The sequence below is a fragment of the Embiotoca jacksoni genome, unplaced genomic scaffold, assembly GCF_022577435.1.
Source record: "Embiotoca jacksoni isolate LCO1_2020_lvr unplaced genomic scaffold, fEmbJac1.0.p SCAF_2, whole genome shotgun sequence".
Lineage (NCBI taxonomy): Eukaryota > Metazoa > Chordata > Actinopteri > Embiotocidae > Embiotoca > Embiotoca jacksoni.
The window spans coordinates 12,684,656-12,705,836 of record NW_027185340.1 but is presented as its reverse complement, the minus strand read 5'-3'; the positions used below and the strand labels follow the sequence as shown (position 1 = coordinate 12,705,836).

The following is a 21,181-nucleotide window of genomic DNA, read 5'->3' as shown; positions in this document are numbered from 1 at the left end:
AAAGAGATTTAAAAATCATATTTAATTATTTATTTTGGAGATCAGGGTTGGGGGTGCAGAGGGAAGTTAGAGTTAGTTTAGGGCCAGCTATGCTTCCGTCTTCTCTTAATATAACTATAATGTTACAGAGCTCTGTGTTTGCTTTATGAACAATGCAAATGTAATACTCTATATTTCTTTTCTGCTCATGAGTGTACTTCTATGTGTGTTTAAAGGCAGGAAGTGGTTCATAAAACAAATCCACTTAAATCAAAAATGGCAACTTACATGTCCTCACTTGTACTCTTTTTTTTATTTCTCTAGTTGCTCACGTTTGATTAGATTATGCCATATTTTAATGCCAATGTTGTGAGTTGATAAATTGCTCTTAACCCAGATTTATTTTAAGAACATAACAAATGCTAACATGAACTACTAATTCTTTCTAAAACGTCTGCCATCAACATCCATTTGAATAAATAAATCCTAACTTTAATACAAATCTAGCTGTCAGTTTGCTGTCAGTTTGCTCCATCTGTTTGGCCATGTCAGAACCGATAGGCTGTGTAATGTCACGTAATTGTTTTTTGCCTCCACAGTAACCAAAATCCGAACTCCATCCATCTGGTGGACACCATGATGTCATTCCCCGGGATCGATCATTCCTGCCTCGACAAGTCTGGCGGCCGGTATGTTATTACACTTCAAATGCCAGCTGTTATTTTTTTCTGAAAATGATCACATTTCTCAGTGATACCCTTTTCCTACAGACTTTTCACATGTCACTCTTGCTCATTCTTTTCATGCCTCCTCTTTCTCCTTGTTTTATTTTACCCGACTGTCTCCAATTCCTGTCATTTTCTCTCACTTCTCTCCTCTCCATTTTCCTGCTGCTCAGCTCAACGTAAATTTCTGAAAGCCTGCGGCAGGACTCTGTGAGAGCGTCATCTGTATTCCATAAACACGCCATGTTTATGGGGGTACATTTTCCCCTTGCAGACACTCAAATCCATGTTGGCACTCATGAACCAGACCTCCAAAGCATTTTGAAATTCTCAGCCAAATTAAAAAAAAAAAAAGAAGAAAGATCAAGTAGTGCAAACAAGCTGTCATGTTTCCTCATAATTTCCTGTAATTACAACATGGTAATGACTGATTTGCAGTGCTGTGTTTATATAGTTTACATTTAAAAATAATATACTGTATGGTCCCCAGACTCTGGTCTATGTTGTTGGCTAATTTATATCTAAAGTAACAAGTGTGCATGTGAGTGTGGGAAGGCTTCTATATCGCTACTATCTGTTTCTGGTCTCCCTGAAAGCATTTGGCAGAAATCAACATGTGGGGGAGCTGAACACCAGCCCACACACACAAATTTCACACAATATGACATTACAGCACATATTAAATGGCTTTGAAAACTGTTATCTGAAAAAAATATTTAGGGCCCGATTACACAAAAAAACATGCAAGGTCACAGCTATTTTATGAATGGTTGCAGATTTTATTTTTTCTTCCTTTTTGTCTGTACAAGTACTCAGGTTTTTAGCATCGTGCAGATCATCAACTCTGTTTCAAGATCTGCTCTGCAGTGTGTCTAGGCATCGGCTTGTGGCATTATCACACACTGCAGACTCCCAACATCTCACTGAGCCAACATTTCAGTTTGTGAATGTGTTTTTTTTTTGTTCCTTTTTAAGGGTCTGCAGCAGGAGCACAACCAACTGGAGTTCCAGAGGGAACAGCTCCAAAGCATTTAGTGTCTGTAAATGCACCAGTCAGAAACAGGTGAGAGTGGGTCACCAAGAACAGTGTGTGTGAGTGAGTTTTTGTGTTCTCACTTGTGTGTGTTTTGACACATGAGCGGGTCTCCCTGTGCTCACTCTCATGAATGTTTGAAAAAGGGTAAGTGTAATGCATTTGTGTCTTCTGTGCGCCGCAGATTTGCGACAGGGACAACTTCCAGCCACCGCATAAGAAGATCCCCTCATCTCAGGATGTTTATAATCTGAGTGGCATCAATGTGGAGAACTACCTGGTGTCCACAGCCAATGACTTCATCAGAAACAGGTGAATGCAGCCTGTGTTTACATTTGCTTAATGAAGCCACAATTTAGCCCTTCCTCTCTTATAGTTTTGCCGTGTTTTGTGTGCTACAGTAAAAGCACACTCTAACTGCATGGAGAGGAAGATGTTGTATTACACACTACTTTTGATTTTAAGATGATATTTCATAATATTCCATCATTTTGCTGAGTTAGCCTCCTTTGAGGGAGTTTGCAAATAATGTATGGACCTATTTTTTTTTCTCGCCTTAGTAATTTGGAAGAAGTGTAGCAATTTCGAAGTATTCATTCGAAGCCTTTTTTTCCTCTCAGTCTGTCTCTTAAATAGAATATGTCAGTCAACTGGGAAGCTTAAAATAGTTATAACTCAAATGTCTCGATTTCCAGAAAGGTCCCGCGTTTTGCTGAAGAGGAATGTGGAGAAATCGAATGAATTTTTAAAAAATCAGCTAGTTACTGACTGAAACTTTAGTTTTCCTGGCTGTTTAGCTTGATAGAAATTTCCCTCTCGTACTCAGTTAGTGGCTGTAGAAGTATGGCACTCATACCGTTTCAATGCCTTTACCCTGAAATGTTTCTTATCTGAATGTTGGATAAAAGAAAAAACGCTAGTGAGGAAGACAGTGCGGCACATCTTGTCTCTCTGCAGCAATCGGAGCTCTTTGTTTTGATCAATATGTCAAATGTGTTTTTTTCAGGTATGGTGGCTTTGCTTTTGGCATGCCACTCCCACCTGACTTACAAATGGACCTTACAGCGGTGCCCAAAAACCGAACGCTGTCCAAGGTAAATTTCTCTGATGCTTCCTGTGGATGCCTGTCTCATTATCACTTTAATTTCTGCACTGATGAGCTGTGTAAAGTTAAAACACGACATCCTAATTAAACTTGTTTGGCTACAAGATCAATGCTCACAGATGGAGCTGGATTCTTACAGCATCAGTGTCATCATAAATATACTTTACTGCAGCAGTGGTGCCTCTGTCTGAGTGTGTAAACATTTTCAGATGTCAACATCTGCACACTTTTTATCTTTAAAGTGTTTTGTAGAGATGTACAGCAGTAGACTTAACATTTTCTGACCTCCAGCAGTGTGAGTGATGGACTTAATGCATGTCTGTATTCCTGCTCGGGTGTAGGTCTGGTTCAACCCTGAGGGCCACCACACAATGCCAGCATACTTAAACAGCCTCAACAACCTGATCCTACGCTCCAATCTCCCAGCAGACAAGGATCCACGTAAATATGGTAAGCTCGAGTCGGTGCAGGAGAAAAAAAGCATTACAAAGTAAAAGTATAGTTTCAGGTAAGTGAAGGACACAATCAGAGATTTTACTTTTATTCATCAGGAATTCTATATATTCAAAGGCAATAGCAATAAATATCAGTTATAAGCTTACTCTTATTTGTAATCTTTTAGTGATTTTAGAAAAGGTATGTGCATATTATTTTGGTGGGACTGACTTTTATTCTTTGATGCACACAACACTCCCTGGTTAATAAAAGATAGGACAAGATAAAGACTGATGACGACATGCAGGTGATAAAATGAGTTGAACATCCGTATTAGGAAGCTGCTCCTGTCTGAGCCCACAGTGCATTTTGTTTAGACTACTAAATATAAAGAGAGCTGTAAACAGTGTGTTTACTCATGGTTCATTTCACTGGATTGAAGCCAGGGGGTGCTGTGTGTCCTTCCACTCACATCACAATGCATGGTGAATACTGATGAGTGCCACTCACAGGGGAGCTTTGCTAAAGAGAAACGAGGCTGGCCCACGTTTTCAGTACTATTTCAGCTCTGAGTATCACCCTGACCATCTGCCTGCGGGTAGGAGTACACAAACATACACACACAAACAAATGCACATTAAGACTCGCTCATAAAAACATACAGTGCATGCACAGAGGAGCACACACACACACACACACACACACACACACACACACACACACACACACACACACACACACACACACATTTATTCCATAGTAGATGATAAAAGTGCTCATGGATAAATTGTAGCTGTTTAAATGTTACCTGCAAACTCACAGTAGTGGTGGAGGTTGTCAGGGGTGGAGATCCAGGGAGATTACTTTTCAAGGTGACTGGTTTAGCTGTCAGAAATGATGCCACAACCCTCGCATTGTGTACTACATTATCAATCCTGGGTGGGGACCCTTTCAATGTCTGCATCAAACAGTTTTCATCGCACTCCCGCAGGATTTCTGGCCATAACCGCTCACTGCTGCAGACATGACATCAGAATCCTGAACACCGATCACCACCGTCTACACTATAGATGCTGATCATTTCCACCAACAACAATGTTTTGACTAAAAAATATTTCTGACTCATTTCCCTGAGGAAACATACTGTTATTCAAGTGTTTGATAATCCACCTTCAGAAGACGTGACCTGAAAAAAATAACCTATTTAATGCTTTTAAAATGAAAAGAAAATACTTTCCCAGCTTGAGTCAGTGACAACTACAATGTGCTAAACATGTTATACTTCCTGATCCATTTTTCGAATTTAGTCAATTATTTTACAAGTTAGTCAACAGAAGAAAAGAACAGTAAAGACTTTAATAATCAATCCATTAAATTTTTGAGATAAAATGGCAGAATTTCACAAGTTCCAGCCTCTAAAATGTGAATATTTGGTCTGTTTGTAACCCTCTCAGTCAGAGGTTCACAAACTTTTCGGACTATGTACTGCCATGTATAGAAAAGGTTTTCCAAGTCCCACCTCCCACTGCAGACACCAACATTTTCTGACAGTGTAAAGCTAGCAGTAGACTGTTGTACCTCACGGCACCCTACGTAGCTAAGCACAGACAAATCATATTTTTTTATAAATTTTTAAATATTTAAATAAGTAGGAACTAATCTTTTGAAACATCGTTGTAATATGACATACATATGTAATTACTTTTGTTTGTAATAAAATAAAATAAAATGATACGTTTTTGGACTTGAGTCAGTTGGAGGGCTATTGTTCAGCCTTTCAGTAAAACTCTTGAGGACCACCAGGTGGAACCTTACGGACCACTGGTGGTATGCGTACCACAGTTTGGCAGTCATTTCTATGACACATAATTAATATCTGTGGGCTGTTGTTAGACAAAATGAGCCATTTGAATACAAATTTAAATGTTTATTGATTAATCAACAGATTGTCAAAGAAATCAAGTTGTTTTTTGCCGCTGTAGTTGTGTCCTATTGTGAAATGTACAAACCAGATATGGGAACATTTAATATCAGAGCAGTAGTTATGTTGTGTCATAAATTACCGATGTATTAGTTAGTGCCACCCATCACTTCTACCAAAGGTCCCCTGAGCAGTGCACCTGCTCCAGGGCTGCTGGGCTTTATGTGAACCTTCCTGTCTCAGCCAGTGTAAACAGAAGCATGCAGGGCAGCAGTTCATATCTATGAGCATCTAGAAGACCCTGAAAAAAATGATAAAGAAAATTCAATTTTCTGTGTGTGAACTGGCAAATGAAATCATCTTGCACTATATTTTTCAATTGACTGTGTCCCGGGCTAAGAGAATATCATTGCTCATTTGGTTCCTGTGCTGAAAAATAGCTTGCATGCTGTTGTTTTTCTATTGCTAACAAAATACTCTGTTTCTTTCTATTACAGCCATTTCAGTTTCCAGTCACCCCTATTTTGGACGGGCGGATGATGAAGATACAATGTAAGGACCACACTTAAGATTCTTCTGCTGATTTCACTGTCAGTATACAACAACACAAATGGCTGCACTTACCCAAAACAAAAGAAGATCCGTATTAGCATGTTAATTGGTGAAATATTGCATAGTTAGTCACATCATTATGAATAATAATGGCTATTGTTTGGCTGACCGAAGATAAATTATGAAGGCTTCCTACTTTTCAATTCTGAACATCAAAGCCAGGATGGATTCAGGGCAGGGAGGTACATGACAGCAGTATTTACCCATATTTGATTTTCTAAATGGATTTCCCTGAGCTTACACTATTGATCAGAGTCCCAGTATAATGAGTGTTTATCCTGAAGGTGGCACTGAGGTGGACTGATTCTACCCTACTTCCCAAAATGAGTTTATTAAAAAATACTCCACATTCTCGACAGGGAAACGGCTGTGCGCATGTATAAATGCAAAGATCCAGAGGAACGTGCTACTGGCTTCTCCACATACTCCATATTTATGTCTGTGTAACATGTCCGTAACCTGCCGAGGTGCTGCAGCGGCTTTAAGTGCACATTTCCCCCTCCTTCCAGGGAGATACTTGGCTTCCGCACTTGATTTATTGATTTGGCCTGAGCCGTGTTAAAGATACAGCAGACTTATTACTCCAAATGTCTTGATTCTCTCAATGCGGTAGCTTTACCCATGGGAGGAATTCGAAGGCTATCTTGGCTGGACTGATAATAAGCGTGTTCAGTAGCTGCAGCTCCTGGCTATCCTCTGTAGTTAGTGCTGCCCTAAAACGCCCACCACATGTCCCTCTCTGCTATTCTCCCTCCTTTCCACTCGGTCACTCTGCCAGCTTCATCCTCATCCTCTTTTCAGCCTCATGCAGCTGATTCTGTTTGGTCGGTGTTGTTGTGCCCCGGCCAGAGGGGAGTGGTCACAGCGGTTCAGTTGCATGCAGGGTAGGTGAGAGAGCATGGGAGAAGAACAGGAACGGGTCTGGCATCGAGAAAGTTGGAATGAGGACACCGTGTTGAAAAGGAACTGAAGGGATCAAAGCTTCAATTGGATTTCTGGAGACAATAGGCTCTGCAGACTCACAGCAGCACTGACTTACTGACGATACAGCAATAACGGGGAAGTTGTCTTCTTCATGAATCCATCTGTTTCTTTTGCGGTTATCATCTCGTCAAAGGCACAAACATCTCTCTTCATTTTTTTTTACATAGCTGTTTGTTATTAATTGGATTCCATTTATTGTGAACCACTTCAAGTTCAAATGAGTCAGGTCCCAGCAGGGAATGATGGGATAAGTTGTTGAAGGACTTTAGAACAGGCCGTTTGTTTTCAGGGAAGACTTACACCAGGTTGCCTCATTCAAAGTGATCCAGCATACCAGAGTGTATTGACTCATTTGCGTACTTTGTTGTCTCTACTGTAGCACTGCAGTCTTACCTCAGAAAATGATTAGAGATATATAAGCACAGCACAATATACAGTACTGCCCGTTAATAGAGTCGACGCAGGTAAATGATAATTCACAACAGTGGTGGAAAGTAACTAAATAATTTGCTCTTAGTACTGTACTTAAGTGCAATTTTAAGGTATTTGTACTTTACTTTCAAATGTAAATGTTTCACTACTTTATACTTCCACTCTAATACTTTTCTCTACAGTTATATGACAGTTTGACATACTCTCTGTGTCTATCTATCCATCCATCCATCCACCCACCCATCTATTTTAAGATGAAAATTTGACAAAATGGATGATATAACAAGTTTTTAAATACAACACATTGTTAAAGATTGAACCAGTGATTTCCAACCTTTTTTAGCTTTCTCGAAAATCAGTGTGCATTTCAGATATCTCTGTGTTGTTTACAGACCCACTGAAAAGAGTTTTCCCTGTATCCTTCCCATGTGGATTTATTTTAAGAAATGTTCAAATGATCCAGTATCTCATGAAAAACCAAAGATTAGAGAAAAAGTTGAAAAACTGAAAACAGATTTGTGGATCAGAAGTTAGTTTTTTCTTCTTTCCTCTCCCGGTAATCATCTGACAACCCCTCAGATTTATCTGCTGTCCCTGGAATTAAAACATTAAATCCACCTGCTGCAGCTACAACAGTAACATGCTGCTTACACACTGATGCTTCTCGATTAATAATCTAATGATGTCAGATACAATAATATGTCAGTCAGAGGAACCAAAACAGGACTTTTACATTAATACTGCAACTTTATTTTGCTGCTAAAACTTCTGTACTTCTGCTGCAGTATGATTTTTCATGTAGGACTTTTACTTGTAATGGAGTATTTTTACCTTGCTTTATTTGTACTTTTACTCAGCTACCAAGGACGTGAATATTTCTTCCACCACTGATTCAAAATCATGTCATCTGTTTTCTTTACAGCGTCCAAGGAATGCTCCAGATCCTTGTGGCTATGTGTGTGCTGACGGGTTATTCAATTACGATGGCCAGTTTTGCCATCTATGAAGTTAGTGAGCACCATAGTGGGTCCAAGAGGCTCCAGCACATCGCAGGCATCAGCGAGCCATTGTACTGGGCTGTGAACTTCTTTTATGACATGGTAACATCTTCGCAAACCCAACAGCAGCCCCAAATTCACATTTCAATAAGCTGGTTAAATTTTGTGAAACCATGTGTTAAAATATTTTCAACAAAAGCAAAAGCATTGCTTATTATTTTATTATTTGATAACATAAAATAATTGATCATAAACAACCATTTTTTTCTTACAATATATTTGCTGTTGAATAATGTCCAACCTCTTTCCACAGGTTGTCTACATGATCCCTGTGACTCTGACCGTCGGTGTCATCGCAGCCTTCCAGATTCCAGCATTTACAGAGCGGCAAAACCTGGCTGCCATCGCACTCCTACTGGTGCTCTTTGGGTCAGTAAATGGGGACTAGATTAATTTACTAAGTCTTATGAGAAATCACTGTGGATTGGTATTCCATTGTTGTTCTTTTAGCCTTTGTTCTTTATGATATTGACCTAAATTTATTTTCAGAAAATTTTGAAAGAATCATACAGAGACAAAGCCACCACATTAGCTATACCACCTTTTTGTTCCATCGTGAAAATTAAATAGCTCTGGCTCTCGTTCTATTATGGGAACATTGTCCTCACTGATTGCTAAGATTTCACAATGTGGCAATATCACTTAGAATGTATGTGTGCAAACACAGTGAGACAAACATACAGGTTGAAAACAAGCAGTTTTTCCAGAGTTACTTTATTTAGAGGTAAATCTGAAAAGGATTTCACAACTATAGCAGGTTTAACAGGTCAATCTTAAACTAGGAGGTTAGTCTGTACACTAGAATAAGATGTTTACAAGAGACACTTTGAGTTGTAATTTTACAGTTTTGTTTTGTTTTGTCTTCCAAAATCCAATCAGAAGCAACTTCACACCAAGATAGATTCAATCCCCTAGCAAGCAAAGATCAACCTGAATGATGGACATGTGGAGTGTAAAAAGATTCTGTTTTAAGGCATCCTACTAAATCTGTCAAAAAGTGTGGGGATGTTGTGGCTTTAGTATGTGTGGCTGTGTTGGTGAAGTCACTACTGAGAGCAAAAGCATGATTTATGTCAAGCATCCTGAAGCATGTGAACTGCTCAGATTGAAGCAAAGTTATTGAATAGTTCTTCATGCTTGCAGCTTTACCATGTTCCTCAGTTTGTAGCCAAAGCATCCAAGGAGTTTTTTTTATTGCCAAACAGTACACTGTTTGAATCGAAATATGTTCCTTTCAGAGGACAGGATGCAAAGTCAAAGATGCAAAGATCAGTCAAAAGTTTCTACATTTTCAAAAGCCTGTCTCCACATATGCACTTTGATTTCCAGCCCCTACTGTGTGTTACTTTGTGTGTTGGATTTACTGCATCAAGCATACGGAGGCTGCTGTTGTTCAAATGCAAACACAACTAAATATTTCTGAATTTCTTGCAAAGACAGATGGTGGTCGGACTGAAAGGCTGATAGAAAAATCACTGCCAATATGTTCATCCCATTCAAGCCAAAGACGCTGGAGAGAGGGAGAGAAGGGGATCAGGAAGCAACAGGGCTTATGGCAATAACAATATGACTTAGTGTGAGATAGGGGCTTCTTGAAATACCAAGGTTTTAAAATCCATCTGACAGTGAGATTTAGATTTCGGGAAGGTATCAAACCAATGATGTGTCATGTTTCCCTCATCTGGATTATTTACATCACTCCCCAGCTGTAGCTGAGGTTTAGAGCTCCCGTGTCTGCAGGCTTCGTCCTGAGCCCTCGATCTTCGAAGGCCAAGTCAGCACTCTGCTCCTCATTTATCAGGCAGATGTCTCGCTCCCAAGCAATGAGTAATCGCAGTGCTCCATCTGTCAGGCTGCGCCCACCTGGTCTGGTCGGCAGCCTTCTCGCTTCTGTTCCTTGTCATGGCTTGGCACCCACAGTCTGCCCACCAAGCACCTTTTTTTTGGGCATGGCACGCAGATGCTTTGTCTTTGTCTGGCTCTATCTGTTTGTGTCTGTCTCTTTTATTTCCCACCCTGCTTTCTTTCTTTTTCATCATCTTCTCCGTCCTTCTCTTCCCTCTCTGTCTCGCTGACCCAGACACACCCAATCAAATGAACAAGCAGATTATGTGAAAGAAAAGCTAGAACCAAAAAAACGGGGGGGGGGGGGGATGTTCAGCCACCTGGGGAATAAAGAGAGAAGTAATTTATCTTCCTCTGTTTTGACGTCATGACTGAATGTTTACATTCCTCATGGTGTGGTATTTTCCACCTTCCCTTTGCAGTTCTCTTTGGTGCCTCTTTTCATCAGGCTCACAGCTACTCTGTTTAGTCTGTTCAAGACCTCAGCCACTTCAGTTAAAAAAGGCAAGGTTGTTTCATTTCAGAAAGGTGCATTTGTCAAAGAAAACTGTATCAAATTTCCATATCCACTTTATGCTTTTGCCTTTTGAAAGCTTTCTGTATTTGAAACCAACCCAACCAGATCACAGGAGATCTATTTTAAGGTGTAGAGTTATTCTTAGTTGATGCTGCGTTTACAGTATCCCGTCTCTGTCATCTCCTCAGGTTTGCTACCTTCCCCTGGATGTATCTGTTATCGGGTGTCTTCAAGGATGCCGAGATGGCCTTCATCACCTACGTGTGCATCAACCTCTTCATCAGCATCAATACCGTCATTTCCACATCCGTCCTCTACTTTTTGGGTCAAATTGCAATGCATAATCCCGAGGTCAGAATAAACTGCCAGAGTCAAGATGCCCTTTGTTCTCAATGTGTTAAATGTGAGGAAGTTAAATGCACACTTAAGTCCTCATTAAGAGTTGAATGAAGCCCAGTCAGTCCCTCTGGCTGAGGTGAGAAGTGCAAATATGCCTCACATAGCCATTAAAAGGAAGGTGGACAATTCAAGATTAGCTATGAGGCCACCTTAGAGTCTGTTTTATATCCTCACTTCTTTCCCTCCCTCTGCCCTCCTCTCCTTAATATCTTGTCCTCCCTCCTACAGGTCATCCAGGACATCTTCAAGAAGCTGAGCCAGGCCTTCCTCATCTTCCCCCAGTTCAACTTCGGGAACGGGCTGATGCAGCTGGCCAGAATGAACATTGAGGTCCAGATTCTCAGCGGCTACGGCATCGACACCTATCAGAACCCTTTCTCCACAGATGCCCTGGGCTGGATGATGATCTCTTCCTTCATCCAAGGCCTGTTCTTCTTCACCTTGCGCCTTCTGCTCAACAAGTCTCTCATACGCAAAGTCAGGTGTGGAAAACAGAAGCTAGAGTTGGTATTTTCATGCTATGAATGATCATCTGTTCACAGCCAGCCTTGTGATTCATTTGAGAATATATTCAGACTGTTGAACAGAGACCATTTTTAGTTGTTTTTCTTCTGGATTGGACCTGCACATCCGAAGGTTGTGCCTTCTGCTAAAAGTAAAAAGATTTGCTGTCTTTTTGTAGCTCAGAATATAAAAGTGAGATATATTAAAAGCATATTATATGCACAGTGGTTAAATATACAACAGATCCACTTTAAGTAATTAAATAAGACAATTACAAGTACAATTTCAATTATTTGTTTCATTCTACATGAGCTAAGATGAATATCCACCTTCTTTCTTCAAAAAATAAAAGCCAGTTACTTACAGTAACTTCAACAATTTGCAATTATTATGAATATTACTTTCCTCTTTATAGGCATATGATTTTGGGAAGAAAGACGGTGCCACAAGTGTCTTGTGAGGACAGGGATGAGGATGTGGTGGCTGAGCACGTGCGAGTGTCCAGTGGAGCAGCCAACTCAGACATACTGCAGGTCAACCAGCTCACTAAGGTCTATCAACACCTCAAGAAGAAAGTCCATGCTGTCAAGAAGCTGTCTGTGGGCATCCCCAGAGGAGAGGTAAGCATCAGTCTTGGGAATACAGATCACTGATACAATGAAATTAATGTAAGGCAGTAAGGTAACAAAATGGACATTGTGTAAATAATGACATAACTCTTTAATTATTCAAACAATCATATCATCTGCATTATGTTATTGCTGAGGAGTGGTAGACTGGTGCCGATTGAACTTATTTTAATGACAAACAACTCACTGATTTATATACAGTAGCCGTAAACACATTTGTGGATTTATAAAGCACTGTTGGCTTCTGTAACAAGGACTATTTCCATAGAGACTAAAAAGACAACCCAGCACTTTCACATTCATCTTCAGTCAGTCTAAAGTGACAAATGTAATGTTTAATTTGACTCTTCTCTAAAGACCGACTGTACATTCTATTTTAACCGATTTCAGACTAGTGTTTGAAACTGAACAACATACCTGTTATGCCAGGAATAAAAATATAAAGTTTAAGGCCGAAGTTGATGTACAGTGTTACTTATAATGGCTGGCTGTAGGAGCAACACTCACTTCTTAATTAGTGTTTCTTTGTGTAGTCAGTGTATAGCTCTGAAAATCAACACCAACATCTCTCTAATCTTTAAAAAAGAGCATTGTGCTGTGTAGTGGTCAAATGCTTTGAGCTACTAAGAAATGAGTGTTTGTTTCCAGTGCTTTGGTCTGCTGGGAGTGAACGGAGCAGGAAAAACTACCACCTTCAAGATGCTTACCGGAGACGTTAGCCCCACTGATGGCACGGCACAGATCAGGGACAGGGATGGGTGAGCTGTACAATCATTTATTTATTCAGTGTGTGTTTGTATTTTTCTATATTACTTTCTGATACCCGCACTATAATTACTTGCATCGAATTATTCTTTATAAGGATTTTGGTATATGCTTTTACTACCCCTCGTATGGCTGAAATAGAGTTTACCTTGCTTGTTTTCCGCACAAATGAATCTTAGCTGCACACTGAACATGTGGCATTCAGACTAAGTATGTGACAGTCTGAAAAAAATATTGACCCTTAATTGATCACTATGAATCACTATGGAGGACGATATAGAAGCAAACCTACCACAGATAAAAGCCTTCATTTTATTTGTGCCCAAGCTGCACGATCTAATCATGAATGCATCCGAGCAAGATTAAATTAGCATAACACAAATATCAACAAATGAGGGAGGTTATTGCTTGACATCAGCCAAAATTTTAACATAAATGGTTTGGGATTTAGCAAATAGCAACTGTATCTTAAATCTGTATCTTAGGCTCTTCTATTGAAGTATAAAGCAGCACTGTGCTCATGAGACTGAAGAACATTTGGTGCATGCATGAAGTATAATTAATCTGCAGTTGTTCATGTTGTATAATTAAAACAAAAAAGCCAGTTTAGGAGGTTGTGAACAAGTGCGGATGAATTGTACTTCATGCAGGGACTGAATTCCTGCTCTGCTGTTAATCGACATGATTGGTATTTCCAGCACAGCACACGACAAACAGACAGCAGGTCCAGCAAAACACTCTACATGTCAATCTACCCTACTGCATGTGGTGGATGCCATTTGAGTAAATCTCTCTTTCTTTGTGTGTTTTTTCTTTCCCAGGCGGCTGGTGGACATCATGGAGTGCCGCAACAAGGGGATTAACATTGGCTACTGTCCCCAGGTGGATGCACTGGACAATCTGCTCACTGGAGAAGAGCATTTGTACTTTTACGCTCGGATTTGTGGCATCTCAAAGAGAGAGATAGATGGGGTAAGGAGGAGCTGCGGACTCCGTGCTGCCTTTCAAAGCTTTGAGTAGTGACAACATCATCCACAAAATGACACAGGATCTGATAGAAATTCAAAGGTGCACTCCCTCTGCAAGACTAGCAGCTGTTGCTTCCATGCATATTGAATCAGAGGGTGTGAAGCGTTGAGTGATGTGTACTGAAAGCTGTACAATGTGGGGCAGAATGGAAGAAGCTTTTGTTGTCAGCTCATACAGCCCAAACTTATGAATTAAGCCAAAGCTGTTTGCTTCAGCACAGGCAAATTTATATTTTAAATGATGCTTTGATGATGAGAGGATCTTATTTGATGTGTCACTTTAGCCCCATTCTTCCCATTTATCTTTCTGAGAACTAATCAATCTAGCTTCTGTGGTGATTACTGAGTGTGCCCATTTTTCACTGCTGCCGACATAAGAGGATACTGCAGAGCAACCAATCAACAGATGATATGATTTCTGATTTTTCATCTCAATATTCTTCTTCAACAAAAAGAGGCAGATAATAAGCAGCTCTTAGGAGTGTGGAAATTTGCAGAAAACATCAGGGCAAACTTAAATTGTATGCGAAAAAAAGACATCTGCCTGTGTCACAAAAACATGAATTGTCTCTAACAGTGGCGGTGCCGTTACCAACAGAACAGAACACACACACTCCCAAGTCTGCTCATAGATACACAGACACGCATGCTTACAAAGACGGTAAAGCACAGAAATGGATCCGTCTGGCACTAATCACCGTCACTGCTGTTGTTATAGCTCGTCTTCTCTGGTCAGGGTACTGGCGACAATGGGTATAATGTCTACAGCACTGGCGTCGGGCTAATTCACAAAGATGAGGTTATATATAGAGTCCCTCTTATGTTGTCTCCCACTGACAGTCCCCTGGCTGTGGATAATGAGACAAGCCTTAATGGGGTCATTTTGCATTGACATGGTTTTGTCGGCATAATGAGCTGTTACATCAAAGGTGATAGAAAGTGGCTTTTATGAGAGAACACAAAAAAACAAAATATTTTGATCTGAACCTGTCAGGCCTATGCCACGCTGCCGGTGCTAATCATTCAAATTTAGATGCTGAATATTGTGTATTTGCCTAAAGAGTGTAATTTAGCAGAGGGTGTTCTGATCAGTGAACTCTAATCCTCTCACAGAGCAAAAGCAGAGAATCTAGGTGAACTAAGGAATCTATCGCATTAAGCTTGCTTCATTGATCTGGTTTCCAAATTTGCCAACTGAAGGGAAAACGGCTAAAGCTAGACGATGAGGAAATCACCTCAAGCTATTTGAAAAAGAACCGGTATTCACAGCACACTATTTCATGTGATTAATAGGCAAGCTCATAGATTTTGAAGTGACTGCAATGGTTATGATTCATTAAGGGTTTTTGGTTCCTGCTTTCACTGGGCTTCAACACAAAGGATAGACTGACATGCTCTAGTCTAAATGGATCATGCTGCATCAGTTTCTGCAACCCCACGACTACATAGAGTTTTAGATCGGATAAAGTCATTGAGTAAAGTCATCACTGTTGCACAAACAAAATTAAATATGCATGGGAGTGGAGCCGATAGATACCTCAGTTATTTACTCTGTTGCTGCACTGGACAGAATAAAAGAAGCCAATTATAGAGAGGACATGACTATCAAGGAGCCAATAAGGAGCAGGGCCTCCCTTTGACTTTTGCCCTTTTAAATCCTCATTTTCCTGCTGAGAACAGTCACTGAAGTATATGTAGTGGCATATTGGAGCTCCACAGAGAGGCACCACTTGATGGATTAATGGAATAGAAAATCAACTTACTGTTAAGGTCGAGTGTTTTCTTAGCTCTGCTGAAGCTACAGATGAGATTTGGCTTCATCCTCATGTGCTGCATGAAACTAGTCTATGAAAGTGTCTCATTTTCCTTATTTTTTTTTCCATTTTATGCTGATACAGCTACAGAGAGCAAACATTAAACCTACTGACTCCCATTAGATGACTGCAAAGACTATAACACATCTCCTGTATTGATCAGTGGTTTGCAGCAGACATGGCCCTTCCTTCACATATAAACACATATACTGTAGAAGAAAACAAAAGAAATGTTGTTGTTTTCTGTAATTGACATTTTGTACTTTTGCATGTAAAATATTTAAAGATGGCCGTTAATCAAATGATGAATAATTTATTTGTTGAAATTCACATGTAAAAGTGGCCTATTAGTTTTTTTTAGGTAAAACATGGTGGTAATAAGTTAAATATTATTAATCTAAGTAGCCAGCGTCTAGTTGAGATCAGTGACTACTAAACTATAGTCACTTCTCATACTGTGTTATTGTGTTCAACCACTATTTAATCCCCTGCTTGTTTCCTTTATAGGTGGTGAACTACCTCCTGAAGAGGCTGGAGCTGAACGTCCACAGGAACATCATTACTGATAGTTACAGTTGCGGCACCCGCAGGAAGCTCTCTGCTGCGCTGGCTCTCATTGGCAAGCCACAAATCCTGCTCCTGGTGAGGACACATCTGTTCACACCGCTGTAGCTTCCCATTTAATTTCCTAACAGGCCACCAGACAACAAATATTAAACTAACTGTACACAGTTCCTTCTGAAATGGTCTTTGAAGTAGGGTAGATATTGATCCCCCTACTTGACAGATCTCAGCGTTAATTAGACTGCTTCTTCAAGCCTACCCAAGGGCAGTCTTCTCCCTTGTTTTTCAACTTTGTTTCTACCTTATGTCTCTATCAAATCCTCTGTTCTCTTTATCTCTTTGCTTCCTTCTGTCTTCACCTCTCTCCATCCTTTTCCACTCTGTGTCTTTCTCATTTCCCAATCCTTTCTTGAACTTTTCCTCTCTTGCCTTTCTTGCTTTCTTTGTCTTCATTCCCTCACTTAACCTCCAATTTTCTGCTTTGCCTGCAACACTGTGCCTCCAGCCTCTTCTCCTATTCTGCATTTATGCACTTGTGTTTACTCGCTCTTGTTCACCCCATCGCTTGTCCTTCTCCTACCACATGTACTACACTGTTTACTACATGCTGCCTATCTCAACTAACTCCATGTTTTCCCTTGACCTCTCTATGATGATTTCATCATCCTGCTAACCTCATTCCTCCTTTCTTCACAGGATGAGCCAAGCTCTGGCATGGACCCCCACACCAAACGTCACCTCTGGAAAATCATCTCTGAAGAAGTAAAAGGAAAATGTGCCGTGGTCCTCACCTCTCACAGGTTAGAAAAATATCACATAAGGATTATTCTTGACAGGGAAAAATACAAATCAAAACTCCTACATTAAAAATTGCTTGGTATAAGGGCTCCAGTTACATGCAAAAAATAAGATGACATTCATTCGTCCTTTGTGCAGAGTTGTTGAGCATTCTAGCACATGCTGTTTTTGGATATTTTTCCAAAGTGTAACAACTCAAATAAATGTATGTTTTTTTTATTTCTAAATAACTGCGGGCATTGTTAATTACACTAAGCTCAAAGGGACCTCGTATGACATTCTATCTTTCTCTCTTTGTTTCCGTGTTTCAGCATGGAGGAGTGTGAGGCACTGTGCAGCCGTCTTGCCATCATGGTGGAAGGTCAGTTCCAATGCCTGGGCTCCCTGCAGCACATTAAGAACAGGTTAGTGACCTCTACTCATCCTCCAATCCAGCCTTTACCGCTCTCCCCACTCTGACTCCAGCGCCCCCCCCACCCCCCCATGGTCTTTTGTGCAACTGAACGCTCAATTTTACTTTAAGAACAGAACCATTCACCACACAAACACACACAGACTCACCACCCCACTCCTCAGACATGTAATAACACTGCTTTGTACATAAAATCTCCTTTGTGCAGGTTTGGCAGTGGGTTAACTGTGAAGATGTACTTGGCCGAGGCCTCTTGTGACGCCGAGGCAATCACTGGCTTCATGCAGCGCAGATTCCCCAGCACTTATCTCAAGGTGAGCTTTGTCAGCTATCTAAAGAAGTGAACAGGACTTGGTAGAGGAGAGCAAAAATAATTAATTAATTTTGCAGTGGAATGTTGCAATAAGTTTGGGAATGTTGTTGTACATGTGTTTGAGTGAATCAAATTTGGTAAAGATTTAAAGACTATGAAACATTAATGAATGATGTTTTACAGAAATATGCTTCTAAATTATAAAGCATTTTTGGGCATATTTCTGTCTGTGTTGTAATGCTTCTAACTAACTTGTGTTGGACCTAGTTATATCCTAGTTATACCATAGATTTCCCCACATAACCTGGCTGCAGTTCATAGCTTAAAGGCAGCATTGAATCTGTTTTTTAAAAAATTTTTTTTAACATATTATTACCTTATAAAGTGTTTAAGGCAAAAGTGTTAACAAACACTCGCTTATTTACAGATCCAGCAGACACGAAGCAACATAAGCGCTAATTTGGAGTCATGTTTCTGTCCACCTCACTCCTCCCTTATCTCTGTTTTAGTCTTCACCAACTCCTGAGGGAAATATCTCTCTTTAGCTGCTGAATGCTCCACCGTATTTACAAGCCAGCTGATAACTTTTAGATTAAATACAATGGGTTTATCAGAGTTGTTTTTTTCTCAGAACAGCTGCCTGTTGCAGCTTGAAATTATATTGATCTGAATGGTGAGAATGAATCAAAATGGCCACGTAAAACAAACGGGTTTACAGAGCTGAGAATACTTTCACAGTCGGGTGGTAATTCATTCAATTAATTGTGTATTTGTCAGTGTGATTAACCGCTTTCACATTACAGAGCCATTATAGACACTTTTAATGTGATAATATTGATTGGTACAGCTTTGAAATATCCTAACAATGAACCGTTTTATTGACATTAATAACTCGTCACCCATTTGGTAATTTGTTTATCAAAATTGCTGACTTGCTGAGCCAAAAATAGTATATACCCAGTATACTGCATATAGACTAACAACAAATTTTTGATTTCCTCCCCCAGCAAATATTGTTCGTAATATTGTATGATCGAGCAACATAATTTTGGTTGCACAGAGAGCATTGTGATGTTTTTCAAATATTTAACCTCCTAACTGTGTGCTCTTTTCCAACACACAGGAGCAGCACTCCGCCATGGTGGAGTACCACATACCAGTAGCTCCTGGAGGGGTGGCTGACATCTTCCACCAGCTGGAGTCCAACAAGAATGCTCTGCAGATCAAACACTTCTCTGTGAGCCAGACCACACTGGATGAGGTGAGAAAAAAAAAAAAAGACAGGACATAAACTGAGAGATGGAGAACCAGTGCAAGGTTTTGTAGGGGTAGGAAGACGGTAGCGGGCAACAGAAAAAAAAAAAGGGACAGGAGATGAGGGAAGGAGAGAGAGGGCGAGAGGGGCTGCAGGGACAGAAGAAAGCTGAGTGGGAGTGAAAGACAGAGTAGAGAAAGTTTAAAAGAGGCAGAGGGAAACTGACAGAGGGTATGCCTGAGGGAAAATAAATGGAATATGAGTTAGGGAGAGAATCCATGAGCTTTATATGCAGCCAGTGCTGATATTCTTCAACCACTTTGCCCCCTCTGGGGCTCTGGGATTGGAAGATACCATGGGCAGAAGAAAGAGAGGGGGGCTGCGGTGGGAAGCTGACCGGCAGATTAGCTAAAAGTATGAAGTTCAGAGAAAAAAATAATTGCCTTTTATATTGCCATGGCTCTTACCTTATTACTGAACCTCCACAGGTCTTCATCAATTTTGCCATGGGGAAGATTGGCATGGAAACCATACCGATTCACAGCAAAGACGAATCGGATGGCCTTGACTCCATTAAGGCAGTACAAACATAGAGCTGACTGCCATTTGTTCTTGGCCGCTGTGAGGTGAAACAAACAAAAAAAATTGTTTAAACCATTCATGTTTAAAAAAACACTGATTATTTCTTGAAAGTCTCTTGAGTGGTCATATGAAGGGTAAATTACATTTATGTCCTCACCAAATCAAACAATTAAGAACAAATTTGCATCCATGCATAGATGAAGTTGATAAATGTGTCTTATTTTTTTTCACTCTTTGTATATGTTACAGGTCACATGACTCCACTTGTATGTTCACCTTTAAATCACATCTAAACATTTATGAAGGTTGTCTGTTCTAAAAAAAAATTCTATGGGGTTGGGGTACTGTTCACCACTAGAATATTATACAATAGCAAATCCCCAACACTCTTTTCTCTATTTCTCATTTGAGCTAAGTAATGGCAAACCATGTTTGTACATCATCTTCAGGCAATTACTCCATAAATATATAAAATGTGTAAGGAAGTACATTTTTTTATCTGCTGTACATGTAATTATGCCCACCAGATGGAATTTGACAAAAGAAAATATTCACACTCAGAACTCAATATGCACTTTTCCCCTTCTCATTAACACTTCCTCTGAGGGCATATCTAACTTTTGGAATGAATATACAGAATATTTAATAGACTTTCCTGCTTATGGACCAGCTCTATGTGGTCTTGAATTTATCAAGCCTATTTTTATAACTGTAATAAAGCTACTTTTCAAATGCAGCTGCTGTTTGTTTACCTATTGCAAAAGTCTTTTAATATGGCTCTACACTGGGACACATTTAAGATCTGGGATTTTGCTGCTATTGTCGACCTAATCCACTAACATGCCAGCAGTTTTCAGTTTTATTACATTTCTAGTGATTTAGTATAGGAGCTTTTCATGCCTGGTGTTATTTTCTCAAAGTTTAGTCACCAGATGAGAATATTGTTGGCTTGTCACAGACATAGAGAGCCAATTATAGCCAAAGGTCACACCTAAAACTGAAAAAAAAAGAATACAAAAAAAAAAAGAAGTTTGTCACCTTGAAACTAACAGAAAATGAGCACAGTGTTTCACAGTGTTTGATTCAAGCTGCACACAAATGCATCCAAACTTATTTGAAATATCTACAGTATCTTATCCTCATTAAACCAGTTATGACTCGTCAGTTGGACTGGATGAAAGTAGCCTACAGATTTGGCCTCTGACTGATATATGACTATATATGACATCATTAAATCATTAATACTGAAGCATCAGTGTTTAAGCAGCATGTTACGTACTGTTGAAGCTGCTGCAGGTGGAGCTTGTTTGAACTACTTTATATACAGTTTTATACACAGAGGCAGTTTATTAATCTGAGGGATTGTTAAAGGATTACTGGAAGAGGAAAGAAGAAAAACAATGTAGTGACCTCTGTTTTCAGTTTTTTTGCTGAGTTTTTGGATCATTTGAAGATTTAGTGAAATAAAACCA

The 21,181-nt window shown here is 39.9% G+C and overlaps 1 protein-coding gene across 1 annotated transcript in view; it reads left to right on the top strand.

Annotated features, from left to right (window-relative positions):
• The window catches only part of abca12 (ATP-binding cassette, sub-family A (ABC1), member 12), a 66,110-nt gene extending 45,665 nt beyond the window's left edge, over positions 1 to 20,445 (top strand). The window contains exons 53-71 of the mRNA XM_069154598.1: positions 579 to 668; positions 1,680 to 1,767; positions 1,922 to 2,049; positions 2,744 to 2,831; positions 3,184 to 3,292; positions 5,696 to 5,750; positions 8,149 to 8,326; positions 8,538 to 8,653; positions 10,835 to 10,997; positions 11,274 to 11,527; positions 11,965 to 12,169; positions 12,827 to 12,936; positions 13,765 to 13,915; positions 16,293 to 16,427; positions 17,046 to 17,149; positions 17,459 to 17,551; positions 17,768 to 17,873; positions 18,996 to 19,133; positions 19,616 to 20,445. Coding sequence (XP_069010699.1) covers positions 579 to 668; positions 1,680 to 1,767; positions 1,922 to 2,049; positions 2,744 to 2,831; positions 3,184 to 3,292; positions 5,696 to 5,750; positions 8,149 to 8,326; positions 8,538 to 8,653; positions 10,835 to 10,997; positions 11,274 to 11,527; positions 11,965 to 12,169; positions 12,827 to 12,936; positions 13,765 to 13,915; positions 16,293 to 16,427; positions 17,046 to 17,149; positions 17,459 to 17,551; positions 17,768 to 17,873; positions 18,996 to 19,133; positions 19,616 to 19,720 — 2,416 coding nt within the window. The 3' untranslated portion in view covers positions 19,721 to 20,445. The remainder of the gene's footprint in view (positions 1 to 578; positions 669 to 1,679; positions 1,768 to 1,921; positions 2,050 to 2,743; positions 2,832 to 3,183; positions 3,293 to 5,695; positions 5,751 to 8,148; positions 8,327 to 8,537; positions 8,654 to 10,834; positions 10,998 to 11,273; positions 11,528 to 11,964; positions 12,170 to 12,826; positions 12,937 to 13,764; positions 13,916 to 16,292; positions 16,428 to 17,045; positions 17,150 to 17,458; positions 17,552 to 17,767; positions 17,874 to 18,995; positions 19,134 to 19,615) is intronic.
• The last annotated feature ends 736 nt before the right edge of the window (positions 20,446 to 21,181 follow it).